This window comes from Belonocnema kinseyi, chromosome 7 (genome assembly GCF_010883055.1).
Source record: "Belonocnema kinseyi isolate 2016_QV_RU_SX_M_011 chromosome 7, B_treatae_v1, whole genome shotgun sequence".
In the NCBI taxonomy this organism is placed as follows: domain Eukaryota; kingdom Metazoa; phylum Arthropoda; class Insecta; order Hymenoptera; family Cynipidae; genus Belonocnema; species Belonocnema kinseyi.
Window position 1 is genome coordinate 91,516,327 of NC_046663.1, and position 23,104 is coordinate 91,539,430.

Consider the following 23,104-nt stretch of genomic DNA (forward strand, 5'->3'; position numbering starts at 1 on the left):
CAATTGCCAACCAAAACTTAAATTTTCAGTTTAAAAGATTTCTTTCAACAAAAATAAACTTACTTTCAAAAAAATAGTTATATTTTCAAACAAAGTGATGGATCTTCAACTAGAACAATCGAATTTTTAACCAACAAAATTAATTTTCATTCAAGAAGATTAATTTTTACAAAAAAAAACGGATTTTCAACTAAAAAAAAGATAAGTTTTCAACTAAAAATTTAATTTTTAGTAAAACATGAATGTTCAGACAAAAAGAAGAATTTTTAATTAAAATATTGAAATATTCAACTGGAATAAAAACACCCAAGGAAAAGAAGTTTTCAAACAGCTTACTTTTCAATGAAAGAAATTAAGTTTTAATTAAAACAATGAATCTTCAACCAAAAAAAAATAATAATAATAAAACAAAAAAGTTAAATTTTAAACCAAATAATTATACTTCCAACCTAAAAGGTAAATTTTCAACTGAAATGATAAATATTTAAGTGGAATACTTGAATTTTTAACCGACAAGAAATAGATAATTTTCTCCCAGAATAGCTTTTTTTTTTTTAATAAGTGAATTTCAATCAAATTGATGAATTTTCAACTAGTTGAATTTTATTTCAAAAAGATGAATATTTAACCATAAAGATTAATTTTCAACAAAAATAAGACGAATTTTCCAGAAAGTACATACATAATTAAACAAATGGTTTAATTTTTACGTACAAAATATCAGTTTCCAACTAAATAGTTCATTCACCAAAAAAAAAGACACATTGTTTTTGAACAAAGTAGTTACATTTGCAACCAGAGATGAATTTTAAATTAAAATGAATCTTCAACCAACAAAATTAATTTAAAAAAATAAGTTCAACTTTGAACCAAGTATTTGAATTTTTAATTTAAAAAATATGGATTCGCAACAAACAAGGTAAAAAAAAAATTATAATTCAGAAATATTTCTTCTTTCAAACACTAATTCTACTCTTAAAGCTGCTTGAAGTACTTTCTTTATCTAAAATTTAGAAGACGGAACTTTCAAATTGTGACGAATTCTAACTGGGAAGATGAATTATTTAAAAAACCTTTCTTCTAAATCCAAATTATAATTATTTTAAAAATTGCCGTTGCATGTCAAAAATTGAATTGAAAACTTGAATTTGATACTATCAGAAGTAAATTCCCGAATTTTTAATTAAATTCCCGTTTCCTCGGTCATGTCGCCACCCTGGTAATATAAGGAAAAGAACAAACTTTGAAAAAGCATCCACAATGTCCCGGTAGAGAGAATCCCAAATTTCCCAAGGATTCATATTGTGACTGCTGTAAAAGACGGCGACTTTCTTGAGCGACTGCGTAACGTTAAAAAGGTCATCTTCATCGAGTTCTTCTTCACCGTCAACGGCTGTTCTGTATTCTTCTATTGTTGTTTTATACTTGTTGACGATCGCATCAATCAGTGTTGAACGAGCAATATCACACCTGTGAATAATGTATCATAAAATATTTAATCAACTAAAATTAGAATTATTAAATTATTATTATTAATTATTAATTAAAATTGAACCTTTAATTAAGATTTCATCACAAACCTGGTGAAAATTGCGTGGCCTTCAACACACATGTACTCCAAGGTTCTTGCTGCGGTATCTAGCACCTCTGAATCATGCACCTTTTCCACGATCGTCTGAATCTTGTTCAACAAGGAATCCAAGTTTTGCTCTTGCCTCGACTTGGTGTAAATGTCCAGGTCAAAATACTGCGGAATGGCGAGCAAATTTGCAAGTTTCTCCGGATCAGCACTGTAATTATCGAGCAAAAGGGGCAAAGTTTGGATGAAATGTTCCGTTAGCCTCTGCTTGTCTTCTTGCACTTGCTTCAATTCCTTCACCGACAAAATCTTGCGCGTGGGTCCTCGACCAACTGGTGCTTCTCCTAAAACATTAAATTAGTTAGAACTTTTTATTACATATATTTCAATTCTTTACTCATATTTGGAAGAAAAATCGATTTTAAAACAGGTTCTAGCAACCTGGAAACAGTGCGTTACTCTTTTTATATTTTAGAATTTATAACTATTGTTGTTGTAAAAATAAAATTAAGATGACATTTTTTTTTTATTTTTGCTCGAGAGGTTGGACAAATGCCGAAGAAAGCCGGTTAAATCAGCTAACAGTTAATAGAATAAATTCAGCTAAAACCAATAAACAATAAAAATAATAATTTGTAACAAAAAGTTCCCGGTTGACTTTTAAGTGTTTGTAACAAAAATTATTCAATACTAATCAGGGTGTACAGCGATTCTTAGGAACGCAATTTAAGGTATTTTCCAGTTTTTCCAGGTCAAGAAGTCAAGTTTTTCCAGGTCTCTTTTTTTTACATTTTTTTTTTACCATTTCATTTTTTATAGGCCAAAACTTTTTAGAGAAAGCAGAACCATAAATAAACAAGTTCTTAATTTTTTGCGAACATAACTCGTCTTTGAAATCCTTGAAATCTTATGAAATGTTTGTGAATTCGATTAAATATCTTTAAGTAATTAAAATCTTTGTAAAGACTTGTCATTTCTGTGAAATCTTTTTACATTTTTGCCAAACATTTGAAATACTTTAAATGCTTTAAATCTTTGTGAAATTTTTGGAATATTTGAAGAAACTTTCGTATTATTTGGAAATCTTTATGACATTTTTATAAAATATATTTGAAATATTTGTAAAATCCTTCTGAAGTCTTTTGTATTCATTTGAGATCATTAAATAATTTTTAACTTGTGTAAACTCTTTTTAAAATTTTCAAATCTGGTGTGCTGTAGCCTGTTGCAAACCTTTAAAATCCTCTAAATCTTTTGACTTTTAAAGGCTTTGTGAAATTGTTGTGAAATATTTGGAATCTGGTGTACACGCCTTTTTAAAAAATTGGTAAAATGTTGAAAATCCTTTTAAATAGTATAAAATATTTGAAACCTTTTGAAATATTTAGTAATGTTTTGTAATATGCCATACACTCAATAATCGAGTGGTAAAACCCTTGAAAAATCCGTTATATCGCCATGCTTCCTTCTAATCCTGGAACTGAATTACTGTCAAATTTTTCAACTAATAATTTTTATAATTTGTAAATTGAATATCACCAAGAAAATGTATAATTTCACATTCTATATTAGCAGAGAAGAATTTAAAAACTTATAGAATTAATCACAATATTAAAGTCTGTTCATTGAAATCTATAAAATATTTGGTAAAGTCTACAAAAAAGTTTTTTTTTCAACTGTCAAGAAGAATTTTTAGACAAGAAGATTAACTTTCAAAGAAAAAGATAATTTTTTATAAAAAAAAGTTGAATTTACTGTTAAAAAATGCCAATTTTCATCCAAATTGTTGAATTGTGAATTAGGAAAAATCAGTTTTCAGCTAAAAATGGAACAGTTGAATTTTCAGCTGAAGAAATTAATTATCAACCAAACTGAAATGATGAATCTTCCAACTGAGATGATTGAAATTTTTATATAAAAACATGAAATTTTAACCATAAAGATTAATTTTCTATAAAAAATACGACTTTTCCACAAAGTGCATAAATTTTCAAACAAAGACTCGAATTTTTAAGTAAAAAATGTCAATTTTCATCCAAATAGTTCAAATTTCACACAAAAAACATACTTTTCGACTTATTAGAGACCAAAATAATAATTGAAAAAAGAGGGAGAAAGTAAATTTTCAACCAAAAATAGAATAGTTTAATTTTCTCTTAAAAATATCATTTTTCACAACAAAAACTCATTTTCAGCAAAATATTTCAATTTTCTATTTTTAAAGACAAAATTTTATTCTTAACAAAGTAGTTACATTATCAAACAGAGATCAATTTTTAATTAAAATGATGAATCTTCAATTAAAATTATGAACCTTCAATAAAAAATTAATTTTTAATAATTGAGTTTAACTTTCAACCAAGTAGTTGAATTTTTAATTCCCTTTCATTTCACTTTTCTAAATTGACCACAATTATTTAAATAATTAATTATTTAATAATTAATAACTAATATTAAATATTAAGATAATAATTAATATATTTTACTGCGATCATTAGTAAATTCCCGGGTTTTTAATTAAATTTTCAGTCATTTCCTAGTTATTTATGAGAATCTCAGAATTTATTTTAATTAATAGAAAATTGCATTTTTTCGTTAACTTCTCGGTTGAAAATTCAACTCTTTTTTTCAAAGTTTGTCTTTTTTATTTAAAAATTTACCTGCTTTAGCTTTAGAACTGAAATATTTTCTGAATGAAAGTTCCATTTATAAAAAAATTTTTTTTTTATTACAATTTCATCTCTTTTAGTACAAAATTTTTCTTTTTTGGATAAAAATGCAACTATTTGGTAGAGAACTAAACTATTTTGTTACAAATTCATCCTTTTTGGATCGAAAATTATCATTTTTTCGTAGAAACTTATTTTTTTGTTACAAAAATTCAATTTTTGATGTTCCTGAGTTAACTGGAATCGTTTCTAGATGAAAACTCAACTTTTTTCTAATAAAAAATTCTTCCGCTTTAAGATAAATTTAATATTTTTTGATAAAAATGCAACTATTTGCTAGAGAATTCAACAATTTTGTTAAAAAGTCATCTTTTTTGTTTAAAAGTTCATTTTTTTATGAAAATACAACTTTTTGGTTAAGAATGGTTCTTCTTTGCTTGATAATTCAACTAATTTGTTTAAAACATTTGGTTAAATCGCTTTGTTAAGAAATCACTTTTTTTTGTTAAAGATTGACATTTTAAGTTGAAAAGTTATCTCATTGGTTAAAAGTTTAATTATCTTGTTATAAATTAATCTTTTTTAATTGAAAATTCAACTACTTGTGTCAAAGTTAAACTACATTGTGAAATTTCTTTTATTGAAGGCTTATGTTTGGTTGAAAATTTAACTGTTTAGTGGAAAATACTTATATTTTTGTTGTTCAGAATTCATTTTTTAACAAAAAATGGAACTTTTCCATTTTTTAAGATTGCTATTTTTTAGTTAAAAATTCGAGCTTTTTGTATTAATATTAATCTTTTCTAGTTTGAAAACGAAAAAAAAACTCACCAGTAGCAGCCTGTTTTATACAGCAAACCATCAACTCGATGAGCGAAGTCTCCTTCTGATTGTCCAAAGCTTCCTCTTCCGGTCCAGCTTCTTCAAGTAGCAAGTCCGTCATACATTCCCAGTCCTTCATCATCTGGTTTGTTTCAATCAACGAATCCACCAAATAAGCACCATGCTCATGAAGCTCAGACTCGATGAAAAAGAGCACCAAATCTCGAATCAACGGGGTGTTTGGCAAACGTCTTTTGCCTCGCTTCGTTTTAACACCAGCAACAGCTTCTTCGTCGGGCGTAAACAAACGCTCGTTCAAAAATTCCCCAGCTGCTTGGGCAACAGCTCGATGAGAGGAATACACCAATTCATAAACGTGTTCACAATCCTTGTCCGTGAGAATCTCACGATGATGTTTCAAGATTGAAATTACGAGTTTCACGGCTTGAACAGCAACGTCATACTCCTTGTCCAAAGTCATGTTGACTATTCGGTCCTTGAATTTACTTGTAAAGAGCTCTAACTTTGTTTTTAATTCCTCTGAAGCGTACAACGGTTGCAGAGCTTGGAGGCACTTTAGTCTTACTTCTCCGACCTTGTCGTGAAGCGTCCATCCTAAATAGTTATCATTTTTTTTATTTAGCAACATGTAACAAGCATTGCGGGAATTTTGAGGAACCAAATTTAAGGTCTTTTTTAGAATCAGAAATACAATTTTTCCAGCCCTTTTAGGGTTTCTGCTAATTTTTGTCTGCCAAAATCCCGGTTGTTCCGACATTTCAGCACAAGCTAATGGCCCTTTGTAGTTAGTTATTCGGAAAATTGAATTTATGTAAATAATTAATAAATAATTATAAAAGAGTCATTATAATTAAATATTTTTATAGTATATTTGATGTAAAATGAACATTGTATTTGACTAAATAATATTTATGTTTTTTTTTTGTATAAAAAAACAATTCCATAATTAATCGATAATCAACCGTCAATGACAGAGATTGAAAACTATGCCTTAATTTTTTGTTCGAAATCTTACAAAAATCTACATTTGGTTTTAAATTTTTCAAAATGTTAAATATTTCTATTTGTTCAGAATTTTTCTAAAACTTGTAAATATCTCTTAAACTTACTCGATTTTTGCTAAAATTTTGCTATACAATTTTGTATACACTTTCTGTGAATTTTAGAAAATTATTTGAAATGTTTTTAAATCTTGTTCAATTTTCTCTTGAAATTAATTTTTCAAAATAATAAATCATTAAATTTTCCCATAAAAAGATGAATTTTCAACAAAATAATTGAATTTTAAATCAATGAAATGAAATTTCAACTAAAATGATGAATCTTTTGATAAAAAAGTTTATTTTTAACAAACTAATTCAACTTTTAACCAAGCAGTTAAATTTTCAACCATTAAACATGAATTCTTAAAGAAAACTGTAATGGACAATATTTCAGATAAAAAAGATTTTAATATTGAATTAAAAAGAGTTGAATTAATCCAAACCACAAATTTTTAATACCATTTTTTATTTTCTAATGAAACTGCTGAACTATCAATCGGAAAATATAAACATTGAACAACAACAAAACAATCACTTTCAATCAAGTAATTCCAATTTGATCCAAAAACATTCATTTTCTACGAAGCCAAAATTTTAACAAAATACATCAACATTTAACTGAAAAAGATTAATTTTCAACCAAAACTAGAATGATTTAAATTTCAGTTTAAAAAAATGTTAACAGAAAGAAAAATTACAGCTGATTTTATCCAGAAACGACGAATTTTCACCATATAAAAAATAATCTTCAACTAAACAATTGTATTTTTAACGGAAGAATTTTCAAAAACATTTTTTAAACAGACTCGAATTACTTCTAAGATTTTGAAAAATCTTGCAAAATAAAAAATGACCTTTAAATCTTTTAGAGGTTTTTCGACATTTTTAGAAATCTTTTGAAGTTTCCTTCAAAAAAGAAAATCATTTATAATTTTGCCAGGAATCTTGACAATATTTTTTTAACCTTTCAAAATTTTTAAGAAGCTCCAGATTTATTATTTCAATTTTGTTAAATATTTGTTTAAATAGTTTCGAATTTCCAATGATTTTTTAAACTTTTCTAAATATATTATAAATATATTAATATTAAATATATTAAAAAATGATTAAAATAATTCCTATTTTTTGGATACATTTCTAAATCTTCTAACTATATTTTTAAACTATGGTATTTTTCGTATTTTTTTTTAATTCTCCATAACAAAAAAACATTGCTTTAAAATATTCTAGATTCTGTCTTGACAATTTTGGAAATGTTTTGAAATATTCTCTTGAAATTAATTTTTTTTAATACAAAATCATTATAGTTTTTCTCATAATGCAATTAACCTTGAGACATTTTTTTCTTTTTTCATTGAAACCTGTCAAAATTAAAAAAAAAAAATCCGATTTTTCTTCTTCAAATTTTTTGTAATAGTTTCTATTTTTCAATCTTTTTTAAAACTTTTAAATCTTCTAAATATCTTTTAAAATGTTCAAAATATTTTTTTTTTTTAATGCCTTAAAATCTTCCAGGTTCTTTCTTGGGAAATTTGCAAATGCTTTGATATGTTCTCCTGAAATTAATTTTCTAAATAAGAAATAATTAGAAATGTGCCACAAATCTCTGAGAAAATGGTTTGATTCTCTTGAAACATTGCAAAATTCACATTTTCTAAAGCAATTCCCGGCTTTTCCGGTCAGCAAACTCCCTTCACATATTTAAAAAAAAGTGAGCCATTGCATTTTTTCATTGGCAACAAATTAGTCAGTTGACTAAAATAAATATTTTATCAGTAGATTAAAAAATTATTGGAATTGAAAGTCATTAGGAAAAAATAAAGGAGAATTTCAGATTTAGAAGGTTCAAGGAGACGGAATGGGAGAAAATAATGAATATATTTGTTTACCTATATATTTCAGATACGAGTCGTCGAGAAAGTTTTGGTGAAACTTTTTCATCCAGACGCCAATTTCTGCCATGCAAATTGCTCGGATTTCGGGAAGGGTGTCTCTGTACCTGTGTACGAAAACAGATTTAAACATGTAAGTCAACATGTTTTTGATCTCGTCCATATTTTCCTCGAGCTCCTTTCGCTTTGCCATCAGCGACTCGAGTCTGTCTGCTGCTCTTTTTTCTCTTGCTTTTTGCCTTTCGGCTTCGTACTGTCGCTGGGTGTTGTCTAAATTAATGGAGACGGTTAACGCAACGTCAACTAAAGCCGTCATGAGTTTCATAGCTGGAATAAAAAAACAAAGGTATTAAAAAGGTATTCAGTTTGGGTAATGTACACATTTGTTCGATTTAATATTGATTTTAGCGAAATTACCTGCAAGAGTGGCCGTGTGCCGGAAAGCCCTAACTTGCGAATCGGAAAGGCCAGTCAGAAGGGAAATCACATTATCCATGAGGAACTGATCGTAGATTATAGAATATTGACATTGACGAACTAGAATTTGTACAAATTCGCAAAAGTTGGCGCGAAACTTTTTCCACTGTTGTCCAGCCATTATTAATGGATACTCTCCACTTTCCTATTCAACAAATCAATGGACTTGCAATAAAAATGTGAATATTGGATAAGAAGAAAAAAAATAGAAAATTAACATTTAAAAAACCAACATCAAAAGGAAATTAATTTAATCAAAAGGAAAATGGTAATTTCAATAGAACGAGAGAGATGAAATAATTTAATAATGGAAAGAAGAATAAAGATTGGAATATCGTATGTATTTCATTTAGGAAGAAGAACAAGCAGGGTGTCTACCAAAGCACGGGAAAAAATTCCCTGATAATACCAGGTTTTTTCCAAGTGTCTCAAGTTTTTTTTCCAAATATAATTTTTCATAGTACGGAGCTATTCAAATATTTCGCATTTACTAAAACATTCGACTCCGAAATTTTAGACAGTTTCGCGAGTTTATTGCAAGTAGTAATATTTTTCAGCTTATAGGAATTCAATTAATATCTTTAACTCAGAAAGCTTTGACGAATTGTATTATGCACCATCGATTAATTAAATAATACTAAAAAGATTAATAATAATTTCTAGAATTTGTCTTTAAAATCCATGAATGTGAATAATAATTTACACCAAATTTTATGTTATTTTCTTATAATTAAAATTCAATGCATATTTAGGTCAAATTAATGTGGGTACTAGATTAATGAAGAAAAATTTTGAAGAAAAAAAATATCAATTTTCAGTCAAATATGGAATAGTTAAACTTTCAATTAAAAAAAAATCAACTAAAGTGATGAATTTTCAACAAAAATTATAAAACGTCAACCGGAATAGTTGAATTTTAAACCAAAAACATGAATATTTAACTGGCAAACTCGAATTTTCAACAATAAGATTTCATTTTCTATCAAAGAAGGCGAATTTTTTAACGAAAATATGATCAATATTTAACTAAAATAGATAAATTTTAAAACAAAAAGATAAATTTTTCACAAAATAGTTCAACTTTCAACCAAGTAGTTTTTATTTTCACCCAAAAAGATGAATTTTCAATCAAATAGAATTTTAAACAAACAAAATTAACTTTATATCCAAAACAATATTCTCCCACACAATTTATTCATTTTCTACCAATAAAGACAATTTTTCAACAAAAAAGGGAACAGTTTAATTTCAAATCGAAAAGGTGAATTTTTAAATAGTAAGATTCATTTCTACCAAAAAGACGTTTTTTTCCACAAAATACATTAATTTTCATCTAAAAAAGATAAATTGTCGAACAAAAATTGAATAGTTAAATTTTCAGATCAAATCATCAATGTTTAATCAGAGATAAATTTTGAACTACCATGAAACAAAAATTCAATTGGAAGTTTCATTTTCAGTTAAAAAAAAAATCAAAAATATAGTTATGTTTTCAAAAAAGTGAGGAATTTTTAAGTAAATATAAAAAATCTTTAAAAGAAACAGATTAATTTTAAACCAAAAAGATAATTTTTTAAAAAGAAATTTACTTTCAGCCAAATAGCTTTTATTTCGCAGCAAAAAGGTGAATTTTAAGTAAAAAAAAGATAAATTTTCAACCTAAAATGAAACAGTTGAATTATCAGATTTAAAAATGAATTTTCATTTAAATTAATTAATTTCCAACTGGAACAGTTAAATTTCAAACCAAATACGACTTTTTAACAAAATACATTAATTTTCAACTAATAAATATAAATTGCATGATCAAAAATTAAATAGCTAATTATCCGTTGAAAATATTACTTTTCAATCAAAAAGATGAATTATGAACTATAATAAAAACACACCTTGAACTAGAAGTTAAATTTTCAGTTAAAAAAACAAACTAATTTTCAAAAATATAGTTATGTTTACAAATAAAGTGATGAATTATCACCCAAAGTGAGGAATTTTAAACTAACAATTACTAATCTTCAATAGAAACAGATGAATTTTAAATAAAAAAGATGATTTTTTAACAAGAGCTTAAGTTTCAAGCAAGTGGTTCTTCTTTTCCACCAAAAAGCGGAATTTGCAACTAAAATTATTTATATTTAACTGGAATACTCAAACTTAAAAAAAACTAATAGTTTCTACAAAAAAGACGATTTTTCAACAAAATACATTCATTTTAAACTAAAAAAGATTAATTTTCAATCACAAATTGAATAGTTAACAAAATTAATGTCCAAGCAATGAAATTAATTTTTAACTAAAATGATGAAATATTGACTGAAATAGTTGAATTTTCTACCAAACGATGAATTTCTGACTAAAAAAGATCATTTTTAAACAAAAAATGAATATTTACATTTTTATACCAAAATTTATTTTTGACAAGTGTAACTTAAAACCGAATAAATAAATTTTCATTTAAAAAAAGATAAATTCTGAACAAAATATATAGTAGTTGATATTTTAACCAAAGATTTATTTTAAATTGTTAATAAAAAATAGTTAAATGCAACCAAAAAATATGAATTTTCAACGTAAGTTAAATTTTCAAATAAGAAAGATTTGACTGTTAGGAGAGAAAAATTGCAAACAGACTGTTGAATTTTCAACCAGATGCATGATTTTACAACTAAAAACTATGAAATTTCAAGCAAAAATAGTTAAATTAATTAATATTAAAAAATAGTTAAATTTTCAGTGAAAAAAATTCATTAAAAATAAAAAAAGGGTAGATACCTTGAATATAAAATATTGTATTATGGAGAAAAAATTGCAATTTTATACAGGAATTTTAAAAGCAGTTAAAAATGATTACCTCGTCAAATTCTTCAGTCATTTTTCGAATGATTGCTACGTGTTCCATTGTGGTTTGCATTTCAGAAGTAATGCGTCCTTTACAACCACTAGCGTTGATGAAAAACTGCATCAACATCAGGAGAGCGTTTTCCCTGTTGACTTTGTACTTTTCGATCCAGTCGTCCACAATATTCTATACAAAAATGAAAAGAGAAGGATTGATTTAAAAATAAAACAGACAAGGGAAGAAAAGTTGAAAATTAAAATGCTTACAGTAAGCGACGAGCGGTTGTTTTTTATGACAAAATAGAGACTAGCTTCATCCTCCAAACTTTGTGGTTGATAAACTCGTTTTCCCCGACCTCGACCACCTCCTCTGCCTCTTCCAGTGGAAGTTGTCGGGATATAGTCTGTATCGATTTCTTTGTACTTTGGTTGCTGAATCGGCCCACCTGAACAAAATTTCCATTTTCACTCAACTGTCAACGAGAATTTTTTTTTCTAAAATTCATTATTAGTTGAAACTAAATTCATACCACGAAGTCGAGCGCGAGTGTTTCGAGTAATCCTCATATTCGCAGGCGCGATTGGAGTCAAAGGTTGTTCAAATTGTGCCGGACTATCGAAATTTAACGGTTGATCTTGATATAATGGCTGAGACATTCCTGGGGAGCTGTAGTCCTCGGAGGAATAGTGTTCTGGCCTAAAGTTTATTACAGATAAAGAAATTAAAATCAAATAAAAAAATGAAAACTTAGAGAATGTCAGTCCTCGGACTAACTTTAGAGATAAATAATAGTGTAAATAATGCCACCAATTAAAAAAAAGTGTCAAAATAGTATCGTAAAATTTGTCAAGTATTGAAAATTAACTTCAATGTTTATCTAAAATGTTAACCTTTAGTCTATAAATTATCAAAATTCCTATTTATTTATCGAAGGCCTCGAATTGAATTAATAGAACCCAATAAGAAAATCATTATACTTTTGGTTCAAAGTTTATTATCTGCGGTTGAAAAGTCTGTTACATTTTTCGTTAAGAATTCATATTTTATCATTTGGCTCAAAACTGAATTATTTTCTTGAAAATTAAACCATTTGATTGAAACTGTATTTTTTCAAGACTAACGGATTTCTCATAATTGAAAATTCAATTATTTTCTTTAAAATTAATATTTTCGGCTTAAAAATGTATCTTTGAAAATTTAATTACTTCGTCGTAAATTCGTCTTTTTTGGTATGAAATCAGTTTTTGTTTGTTTGTTAAAAATGCTAGTGTTTGGTTGAAAATTAATCGGTTTCGGTTGAGGACTCCGATACTTTATTGAAAATTCGCATTGGCTGGTTAAGGGCATGTGATACTTAAAATTTGCCCGGATTTTTTTCCACAAAAATGAAAATTTTTAAAAACTGAATACGGAGATGCTATTAAATATCATAACGGACGTCCCCAGATTCTTTTTTCAGTGATAATAACAAAAAAAATTATTGTACTAAATAAAAATTTTATGCATATGCATTATTTTGAGGTTACGTCGTTTTTCATCTCTGCCTTTCCGATAATCTGAAAATTATTGATGAAATAAACTTTTTTGATTGATTGCAAACAATTTTCGTTCCGGGAGATAAGTTGCTATGTTTATTTGTAAGACCAAAGTTTCCGCCAAAAAATATTGTGTAGTTTGGAAGTAACGCTCGGGTGAATTGTAACACACGTAACCCCGAAATATACACGCACGTTGTTAGCAATATCAAAAAAATTTTGATTATAAAAACAAAAAAGTGTGCGGGGACGTCTGTTAGCATGTTCGCTATCATTTCCCAAATTTCGAAGACATAATATTTCTTATCAAAGGAAAAAGCCGGGGGAATCTAACACTGAAAAAATCGATACTATTTCCTAATCGCTATGCAAATAAACCACATTTTGCTAAATTAAAACTTTTTTGAATTAACCCACAAAAAAAGTGTGAGAGGACGTCCGTTAGCATGTTCGCTATCATTTCTCAAATTTTTAAGACAAAATATTTATTATTCTAGAAAAAAAGCCGGGGGAACCTAAGACTGGTAAAATCGACAATTTTCTAAGTATCACATGCCCTTAAATTGAACTGTTTTTTATTTTAAATAAAAATATTTTTTTGTTGAAATATCAACTAATATATTTTTCGTCGAAAGTCCATATTTTTAGGTTACACATTCAAATCCTTGGTTGAAGGTTGAAAAACTTTCATTAAATATATTTTTTTTTGAAGATTCATAATTCTAGCTGAAATTCATTTTTCTAACTGAAAATTTAACTGTCTGCTGAAAATTTACATTCGCAGGTAGATAATTCAACTGTTTTAAAGAAAATTCGTCTTTTTAGCTTTTGATACAATTTGATACAATCGTAATTTGTTTTGTCTAAAATAATTTTTTTTTTATTGTAAATTAATTCTCCTCAATCAAAATTACTTTTTTTGTTGTTAAAAACTGACCTTTATCGGTTTGAAAAATTCGACCATCCATTTGAAAAATGTTAGAAACGAAAAAAATATAAACTAAAAATTCATCAAATAAAATTTGGACCAACATCACATACATTTTTCAAACTGCTTACTTAAAAATGTACGTAATTTGTTGAAAAATCGTCCTTTTTGATAGAAAATTGAAGTATTTGGTTGAAAATTCAAGTACTTTGCTGAAAATTAGTCTTTTCCGGTTGAAACACAATTTTTTTTTGTAGAAAATTCAACTATTTAGTATAAAATATATGTATTTTTTACAGGTTTTCTGTTTTGGTAGAAAAACAGTTTTTTATTAAAAGTGCGACTGTTAGCTTGAAAACTTATCCGTTTCGTTTGATGATTCAAGTACTTTAACGAAAATGCATCTTTGTTGGTTAAATTTAACTTCCTTTATGTGAAAATGAAATCTTTTTTGTTGAAATATCAACTATTAAATTTTTCGTTGAAAATTCATCTTTTTAGGTTACATAATCAACTCCTTGGTTGAAAGATGAACTACTTTCTCAAAAGTTAATTTTTTTAGTAAAAGATTCATAATTTTAGTAGAAACTCTTTTTTTGTTAAAAACTTATTGTTTAAAATATAAATTTAACTATTTTACTGAAAATTCGACTATTTTACAGAAAGTTAATCTTTTTGCCTTAAAAATTCAAAAATTTGACATAATGTTAAACTATTTGGTACAAACAAACTGCTTTAAAGAACATTATTTTTTTTTTATTTAAAATAAATTATCTTCAATCAAAATTTAAATACTCAGTTTTTGGTTAAAAATTGATCTTTATTAGTTTATAAAACCTAACTATTCTTTATTCAAAATTAAAATATCTTTTTGGTTTCAATATAATTAATCACTTTTTTGGGGGGAAATTTGTATTTCCTGGTTGAAAATTACTGTTTTGCAAAGAATTCATCTGTTTAGCTTGAAAAATAACCAATTTGGTAAAAAACAACAGGTTTATATAAAATTCGTGTACATTTTTCACCATTTTTTAAAATTAAAATTTAACTATTCCATTGTTGGTTAAAAAATAATTTTATCAATTTGAAAATTAAACTGTTCGTTTTTAAATTTATGTCATTTGTTGAAAATTCATCCTTTATGATAGAAAATTAATCTTCTGAGTCAAAACACCAAGTATTTGGTTTTAAATTGTTTGTTTTTTTCTGCTTGCAAATCAATCTTCTTGATTAAAAACTCTACTATATGGTAGAAATTCAATTTTTTTAGTGAAAAATGCAACTGCATGGTTAAAAATTAAAATTTTAAATGAAAATTTAACTACCCAATTTGTTGTTACTAATTGATTCTCTCTAATTTAAAAATTCAACTGTTTGGTTGAAAATTTATTTTTTGGTAAAGAATTTATCTTCTTAGTCGAAAATAAATATTTTTGTCTTGAAATTGCAACGTTTAGGACGACCCCTATCATCCACTGAGACCATTTTTACATAATTATCAAAGAAATTCAAAACTATCTGTTAAGGGAACGTAAAACAATAGTGATATTAACCGTGGTTTGAAATATAATAAAATCATTCTTACGTTGGATTGTGCACTGGAGTTAGTGGAGCTTGCTGGTAAGGAGTATACGGAGTGTAAGGAGATTCTTGAATGTCGCCTCCAGAACTATCATGCATGGGAGTCATTGGTGTCATCGGTGCTTCGTATTCCGGAGGGACTGGATCGTCCATTCGGATACGCTTGCCTCCTCTCCTGTGCATCATCTTGATGCCTTTTTTATTTCCGTCAGCTGGCTATATCCCTGAAAAAATAAAAGTTTTAATTTTAAACATTATTTACCATTCCTATTTTCACTTAATTTTTTACAATTTTTACATTAAACAAAATCAATGAAAAATGCATAAAAGTTTTTTAAAAAAGAAGTAATTTCCCCATTTTTCAATTATGAAACCACCAACGAGACTCAAATACCTGCCCGACCAGTCCAAATTCAAGAAATCGATAAAAAGGTGTCTACAGCGTCAACAGGAGCGTAACGGGAATTCATGCTACATTTAAACAAAGAGAAAGAACCCTTCAAAATCCACTCAAATTTCTCTATGATATATTAAGATATTTTTTTTACTGCTTAATCATCAATAATTAACTAAATATCCGTAATAAATCATTTCAATTATTTACGGCTGTTGGGAAACTCAATCCAAGCGTCCGACATGTACAATGACAAAAACTATTTTACTGATTGGAAAATCGGATTTACCAAATAAAAACTAATGAGCCAGTCACGTTATCGTCTCGGACAGCATAATACGCAAAAATAAAGTCGACTTTTATCAAATTTGACAGTTTTAATCACTTTATATACACGACATTAACATTTCCACGAAAACACCGTTCCGCCATTTTCGCGTTTACGTGTGACGCGCTTGCGCAAATGAAAACGCGCGGGAAAATCGATCGTGTGTCTGCGCATTTTATTTTTTTATTTATTCAGGATATTTAAAACATTCATATTGGCGAATTAAAATTTTTTATTGAGGTTAGGCTCTGAAAATAGTTTTTGCATATTATCTTAAAATGTTTATAAAAAGATGTTGAGGACATAAGTTACGATTTCCTGACATAAGTTCAAAAACTAATCTTTGCTATTAGGTATTTCATGTTGTGACGTCAATTGACGAGATGTCTGCACGCCGAGGGTCAAACAATAATACCATTTGCCTGAGGCGAAATTTAATTTTTTTATCATTATAAATTGAAAACATATGATTTTTCACCTGAGTGCATGTGGGTATTATGTTTTATGTTTCAAAAACTATTTAATTAAATAATAAAATCTTTTCACACAAAATTGAGAAATTTTATTATTTAATTGAAAAGCCTTTGGAAAATTAAAAATAATTTCCCAATATACTTATGGTGTAATATCATTTAAGGAAAACTTCCTCCTATTTCTGCGACCTTGAAACGTACACGTTCTATAATTTCATAGCTAGAGGGACCCCCACCCCTCAAGCGAGACGTTCACACGTTCACTGACAGTTCATCGACTGCCCCCGAGCCCCGGCTTTCTACCGATGAGGGCACTGGGAGCAACTTTTTCAACTGCGCATGTGCCAAAATGCGCGAGTCTGTTTGAAATAAATACTATCAATAATGATAGAGATAAATACACTCGATTCGCGGTTACTAATTCCTAGAACTGCTGGCCCACGCAGTTTCTCAGTTCAAGGGACGAGAGAGGATTACGACTGTCGTCTCGGAAGGTCCGTCGTGCGCGAGTACTCAGTCGTGTATATTGCGCAATATGACATGCTAGGCTGCAGCTGCATAATTCTGAAAAAGTTTCCGTGCATTTTCTTGTCGAGTAGCTGTTGGAGAAATTTTGTAAGCTCTGCTTTCTTTACTTCGGCTTTAAGAAGTGAAGAATCTAAATGGAGTAATGCAGCTTCCTAACGTCTGATATTAAAATTCAGGATAAGGATTTCAGCCGCTTGCTTCGTGGCTTTGTAAAGGAAAAGCTCCTTTGCTAAATTTCTCGTCGTTCCTCACCACTTTTAGGAGAGGATCTTCCTGGTTGAAGTTTTGAAATGAAATTGAGTCCGTTTGCATCCTAAAAACACCGATTCATTCCGATCGATTACGAATGAATGTGAAATCTGTTTCCGACTGATTCCGTCCTTTTGGTTGAAAGCTAAATACAGTCCGAATGATTCTGTCCGATTACGATTAATTCTTTTTCAGTCCGAATGAGTGTCTAAGGTTAATTTCAAATAATTCCGCGCAAATCTGAAAGAAATTTTCATTCCGTCTGAATCCGCCTAATAACGGAATATCATTCCAAATGGCATTGAATGTTTCCGTATTTATATCAGAATGATTCCGCACCAGTATGAATACAATTGGCATTATGTCAGAATCCGGCGCAATATGCTATATCATTCTGTATGATTCCGTTTGTTCCGCACTCACGGGCCGAATATGAACGTCTTTCTCTAATTATGTTGGTAAGTAAGATAGTACAATATTATATTTATAATTTTAAGTATAATTTTAGTAACAGTATATTCATTTTCGATTCAAATTCATTATATAAATCATATATTATTTTAGCCTAAATGTATATGTAAATACATTTTTTCATATTAAGAACTCTTTCGCTATGAATACATACTTAGTCATTGAAATTCATGTTTTAAAATTCATCCATTTGAAATTAATTTTTCAGAAGTCAGTGGAATGCTCCCAATCGCCTTTTCTAGTATTAGTAACCCGCCTGGGCTAACATTAGTACTAAACATTAAATATTTTCTTGATTCCAATATTCGAAAACGAAAACTAAGGGGAGAATATTATCTTGGGGTACGGAATGAATGTGTGGTGGGATTAATCCACAAAGACATCTTTTTTTTTATTATTTAAAGAGAAAAAGGACTGACTACCAGTTATAATATCCGAGAGTGATTTAATAAATATCATTCATATAAACGCACATCAAGTTAAAACACTACCTTATGGCTTAGAACTTCCTTCTCATAGGGTCGAGAAGTCATGTTATACGTGGCGTTTTTAGAGTTTCTGTCAAGCGAGGCCTCGACATTTTCAATCTAAGCCAAGACGAGCTACACATGCCACCTTGAATTTTTCATCTTGGCCTGGCTTAAGAATGTCGAGGCCTCGAAATTCAAGGCCTTGGCTTGAGCTTGTCTTTTAGGCATGGGTTTCCACTGCTAGATGCGCAAACGTCTATATAGGCCGGGAATCATGAAAATGTGTAAATTCCGAATATTTTAGTTTCATGTCGCTGAGTAGACATTAAAAAAAAATTGATTAGTTATTTTTGCCGTTTTACAGACTTATTGACTTACAGTCTTTTGTTTGTAAGACAGTCAAAATAACGAATACATTTTTTAAAACTTGTACTTAGCCACATGAAAATAAAATATTCAGAATCTACAATCTTTCACGATTTCCGAAATATGTCATTTTTTTATAAAAGTTTCTAAATTCCCTTTAAAATCATCCTGTGAGAGGTTTAATTTATTCGCCCTTCCCAAGCGGTCGTTTCAGCAAAGGAAAGATGCACATTTCCGAAGAAGACTCAAACCTTCAAGGCGAGCCCAAGACAATGTTTTGCATTTCAAGGCCTTGAAATTCGGCCGCCCCTTGAATTGGCTCAAAATGCGAGGCCTCAAGTTATTCTGCCATGTTTTCCTCGACCTCCGCCTTGACATTTCTCGCTTTGAACGGTATCACTATATGAACGTCTGTATTTTTAAATGTAATCTTTGTAGAGTGAAAAAGTATGTAATACATCAATTAATAAATCATTTTTGAAATCTTATCTATTGCCTTGGCTTTATCATTTTTCCTTTGTTCTAAATTGCAGAATATTGTTTAGTGAATATTTATAATGAAATGTATTGTTATATTAATATTTTTATTTTCCTTTTAATATTATAACTTATTATTATACATTATAAATTAATATTATTACAAATATATTGTTATAAATTTGAAAATTATTATAATCATAATTTCAATTACTGAATAGTAAAAAAGCAATAAGCAAAACATTCATATAAAAGTACTGTAGATAACTGAAAGAAAGTCTGTGTTCAATAACAACACCCAAAACTTAATTTTAAAATAAACAAAAAATATTTTGAAACAAATTAAAAAGAAAAAGTCGCCGATTACGGTTTTTGTAAAATTACTTTTGTACATTATAGTTGAATTTTGGTGATCTTTGAATAGAATTCCAGGACTGAAGGGCGGAAAAACCCTTTCAAAATAACTTATAACAAATTTAATTCCAATTTTTATTTTTAAAAGGGCTGTCACAGCGTTTGCAAATACTTTAAATATACGGCAAAATCAATTAGAACCTTTTATTCATCCTTTTAAATTCCGTAAATTTAGAAGTACGGGGCGAGTTCAGAGGTTTTTTTTTAAGGATGGATTTAAATCTTATTCCCCCCACTTGAGAAACTAAAAATCATAATTAGAATCTAGATGAATACTATTTCTTATAAAGAAATAAATACTTGCACGAAATATTATATTATGATTTATGTCATAAAGTTATGAAAACGTTGAGAACTGTACAATAAGACTCATTGTAGATTGTTTAATCTCTATTTATTCTACCTCATCACGTTTCCTATGCCAACAAATAAAGTGACACAATTTAATAATCTTTTATAAAATAAAGGGATCATTTACAAAATACGTGATACATACTGCAGGGATTTTGCCCCCCCCCCCCCGAGTGATATAATATCTGGCAGACCGTTCACGGAAAGAGTTCGAAAGTTTCCGCAAATGAGGAAGTTCAATCACACACTGAGACTGAACAAGTCAAAGCTGCCTGACAATCAAGCTGCTTATTTTTGACAGAATACGGGTGTTATCTAACGTAAAGAGGAGAATGAAGAAGAGGGGGAGACGATCAGAGGTAATCAACCGTTTCTGCTGATCCAATCCATCGCGCCTCTTCAGTGTTACTCCTGTTTCTGTCGAAAAACCACCCAAGGCCAACAAGCCACAAATATGTCTTAAAATTCATCCTTTTAAAATTCTTTTTTCAGAAGTCAGTGGAATGCTGTCAATCGCCTCTTGTAGTAATAACCCGTCTGAGCAACCATTAGTATCTAATATTAAATATTTTTTAAATTTGTATAATCAAAAAGAACCACTAAGTGGAGAATATTATCTAGCGTTGCAGAATAAGAATGTCGTGGGAATAGTCAAATATGGCTTATTTTGTTTAATATTTAAAGAAAAAGAGGACCGTCAACCAGTTATGATACCCGAGAGTGATTTAAGGAATATTATTCATATGAGCCAACATCAAGTTAGAAAACTACCTTATGGCAAACAACTTCCTTTTCGTGGGGTCGCTAGATCCGCTTATACGTGGTGTTTCTAGTGTTACCGTCGAACGTGGCCTCGACATTTTTAAGATAAGCCAAGACGAGCCATACCTGCTGCCTCTAATTTATTGTAATGGTTCTGGCTTGAAAATGTCGAAGCATCGAAATCCAAGACCTTGGCTTGGACTTTTCTTGGAAGTTTGAGTTTCCACTTCTAGATGCGCGAACGCCTATACCCAGTGGACACAAAACTATGAAAATCCCAAGAGAGTCCTTGGAACGTTCCTAGGACGTCCTATATCAGTCCAATCAACGTCTCGAAGACGTCAAATGTCCTAAAGAGGACTTACGGACGTTCTCAGGACATCTTTCGTTGTGACATTAGACATCTTAAGAGCATCCCTAGGGCGGAAATCGTAAAAACTTGTAGATTATAATTTAGAATTTAATTATTCAAATTTGTTTCAAGAAAATCATCCAACGATAGAATTTCAAACATTTCCAGGCCTTGAATTATTCTGTTCTGATTTTCTCGACCTTTGCCTTGATATTTCCTAGTGGGCATAAAACTATGAAAATCCCAAGAACGTCCTTTGGGCGTTGCTAGGACGTCTTATGCCAGGCCAATCAACGTCTCTAAGACTTCCAATGTCCTAACGATGGCCTAAAGACGTCTTAAAGACATGGACGTTCTCGGGACTTCTTCCCAATGGGGAAAAAACTAAGGATGTCCTAGACTAGATACGTCTTTGGGACATCCCTAAGACGTCTTTTGGTCATTCTAGAGATGATCTTAAAACGTCTAATGTCAATACGAAAGATTTCCTGAGAACGTCCATGTGTCTTTAAGACGTCCCAAGTGCGAATTGCCGGAGCTGAATACACGGCCCAGTATTGATCCAATTTTGGCAGCCAAAGGTCGGCTAAAGTTATTGGGCCAATATCGGCATTTTAATCGGCCCAGTGTTAAGCCACAGCTGGCAGCCTATATTGGCTATTTATATTTGCCGATCCTCCACCGATGCTTGGCCCAGTATCGGCACTTTATTGCGCCAAGTATCACTTTTAGTACGGGGAACCATGTTTCACGAGGATCAGCCAAAGTCTGGCCCAGTGACGGCACATCACTGGACCAAGTGTCACTTTTACCACGGCAAACCATGTTTGATTTAAATCGGCCCAATGTTGAGCCAGTGCTGGCAGCCTATATTGGCTATTTATATTTGCCGATTCTCCACCGATGCTTGATTCAGAATCGGCACTTTGTTTCGCCAAGTCTCAGTTTTAGCACCTTCTAAATAAATCTTACACGAAAGATAAAAAAAATTTATGGAAAAATTGTCAAAGTTCACGATGAAATTTGTTAAGTTCTGTCATTAAAATTTGTAAATGTTTATGAAAAATTACATTTCCTGTCATTGAAAAAAGTTGTAAAGCAGGCTGCAACGGAAAAAAATGAAACATTACGCGAAGAAAAATTGTAATCGATTTAAATTATTTATTTAAAAATTATTGTATTGCTATTCCTGTTAACATTTCGTCGCATAATAATAAATAATTATAAAAAGAGAGCTTAAAATATGGTTCTTTATCTTTTCTGAACTGCAGTTTATGAGGATGACTTTTTCACAGAGTTTCAACTTGTCGGTTTAGCCGAGTGGTTAGCACGTCCGACTGCTAGGCAATAGATTCAGGTATATCGAGGCGTGCTAACGGTAGGGTGCCAACGTACGCGACACGACTTGACGGTACTTAACCAAAAAGAAAAACAATAAAAAACTAACCGAGAAGTTAGCGCTAGAAAGTCTTGCTCGCGTAATTGAGCAAGATGAGGCTAGAAGTTGGCCAAAACTAAAAGGTGCTCACTCGCTTCATCAAATCATGAAAGTTCTATCTCGGGCGAGCAAAGCGTGAATGTTGACACTTCTCGCGTTTAGTTTGTAAGCGAGAAGTGGCACCTTCATGTTTTGCTCGCCCGAGATAGCACTTTAATGTTTTGATGGAGCGAGCGAGCATCTTCTAGTTTTGGCCAACTTCTAACTCCACCTTGTTCAATTCCGCGATCTAAAACTTTCTAGTGCTTACTTCTTGGTTAGTTTTTTATTGTTTCTATTTTTGGTTAAGTATCATCTAGTCGATCGCGCGCGTTCGCATCCTATCGTTAGGACGCCTCGATATAGATGTATGTTCGATACCCCGTAGCGTTAGAAATTTTATTTGTAATATAATGTTAAAAATGAAATATATGTATTCAATCTAAACAGGGCCATTAATATTTATATTCAAAGTACTCGCAACCAATTAATATTTATTTTTTAAATGGATCCTACAAGCTATAAAAACAATATACACAGGTAGCAAAGCGAGTGTAAGAGTGAATGGGAAACTGAGTGACTGTTTCGATATTGTTCAAGGAGTTA

At 29.7% G+C, this 23,104-nt stretch overlaps 1 protein-coding gene across 4 annotated transcripts in view; it reads right to left on the reverse strand.

Moving 5' to 3' along the window:
- LOC117175934 (cohesin subunit SA-1) overlaps positions 1-16,208 on the reverse strand; it is a 30,171-nt gene extending 13,963 nt beyond the window's left edge. For 3 of the 4 annotated variants that reach the window (XM_033365787.1, XM_033365788.1, XM_033365789.1), the window contains exons 1-9: positions 15,391-15,572; positions 11,872-12,038; positions 11,609-11,787; positions 11,355-11,528; positions 8,444-8,648; positions 8,024-8,353; positions 5,080-5,685; positions 1,581-1,923; positions 1,243-1,470 (exon numbers count right to left, since the gene is read on the reverse strand). In XM_033365787.1, coding sequence (XP_033221678.1) covers positions 1,243-1,470; positions 1,581-1,923; positions 5,080-5,685; positions 8,024-8,353; positions 8,444-8,648; positions 11,355-11,528; positions 11,609-11,787; positions 11,872-12,038; positions 15,391-15,572 — 2,414 coding nt within the window. Of the gene's footprint in view, positions 1-1,242; positions 1,471-1,580; positions 1,924-5,079; positions 5,686-8,023; positions 8,354-8,443; positions 8,649-11,354; positions 11,529-11,608; positions 11,788-11,871; positions 12,039-15,390; positions 15,611-16,069 lie in introns of those variants that run through there. The other variant, XM_033365786.1, reaches the window with a different exon arrangement.
- Between the last annotated feature and the right edge of the window lie 6,896 nt (positions 16,209-23,104).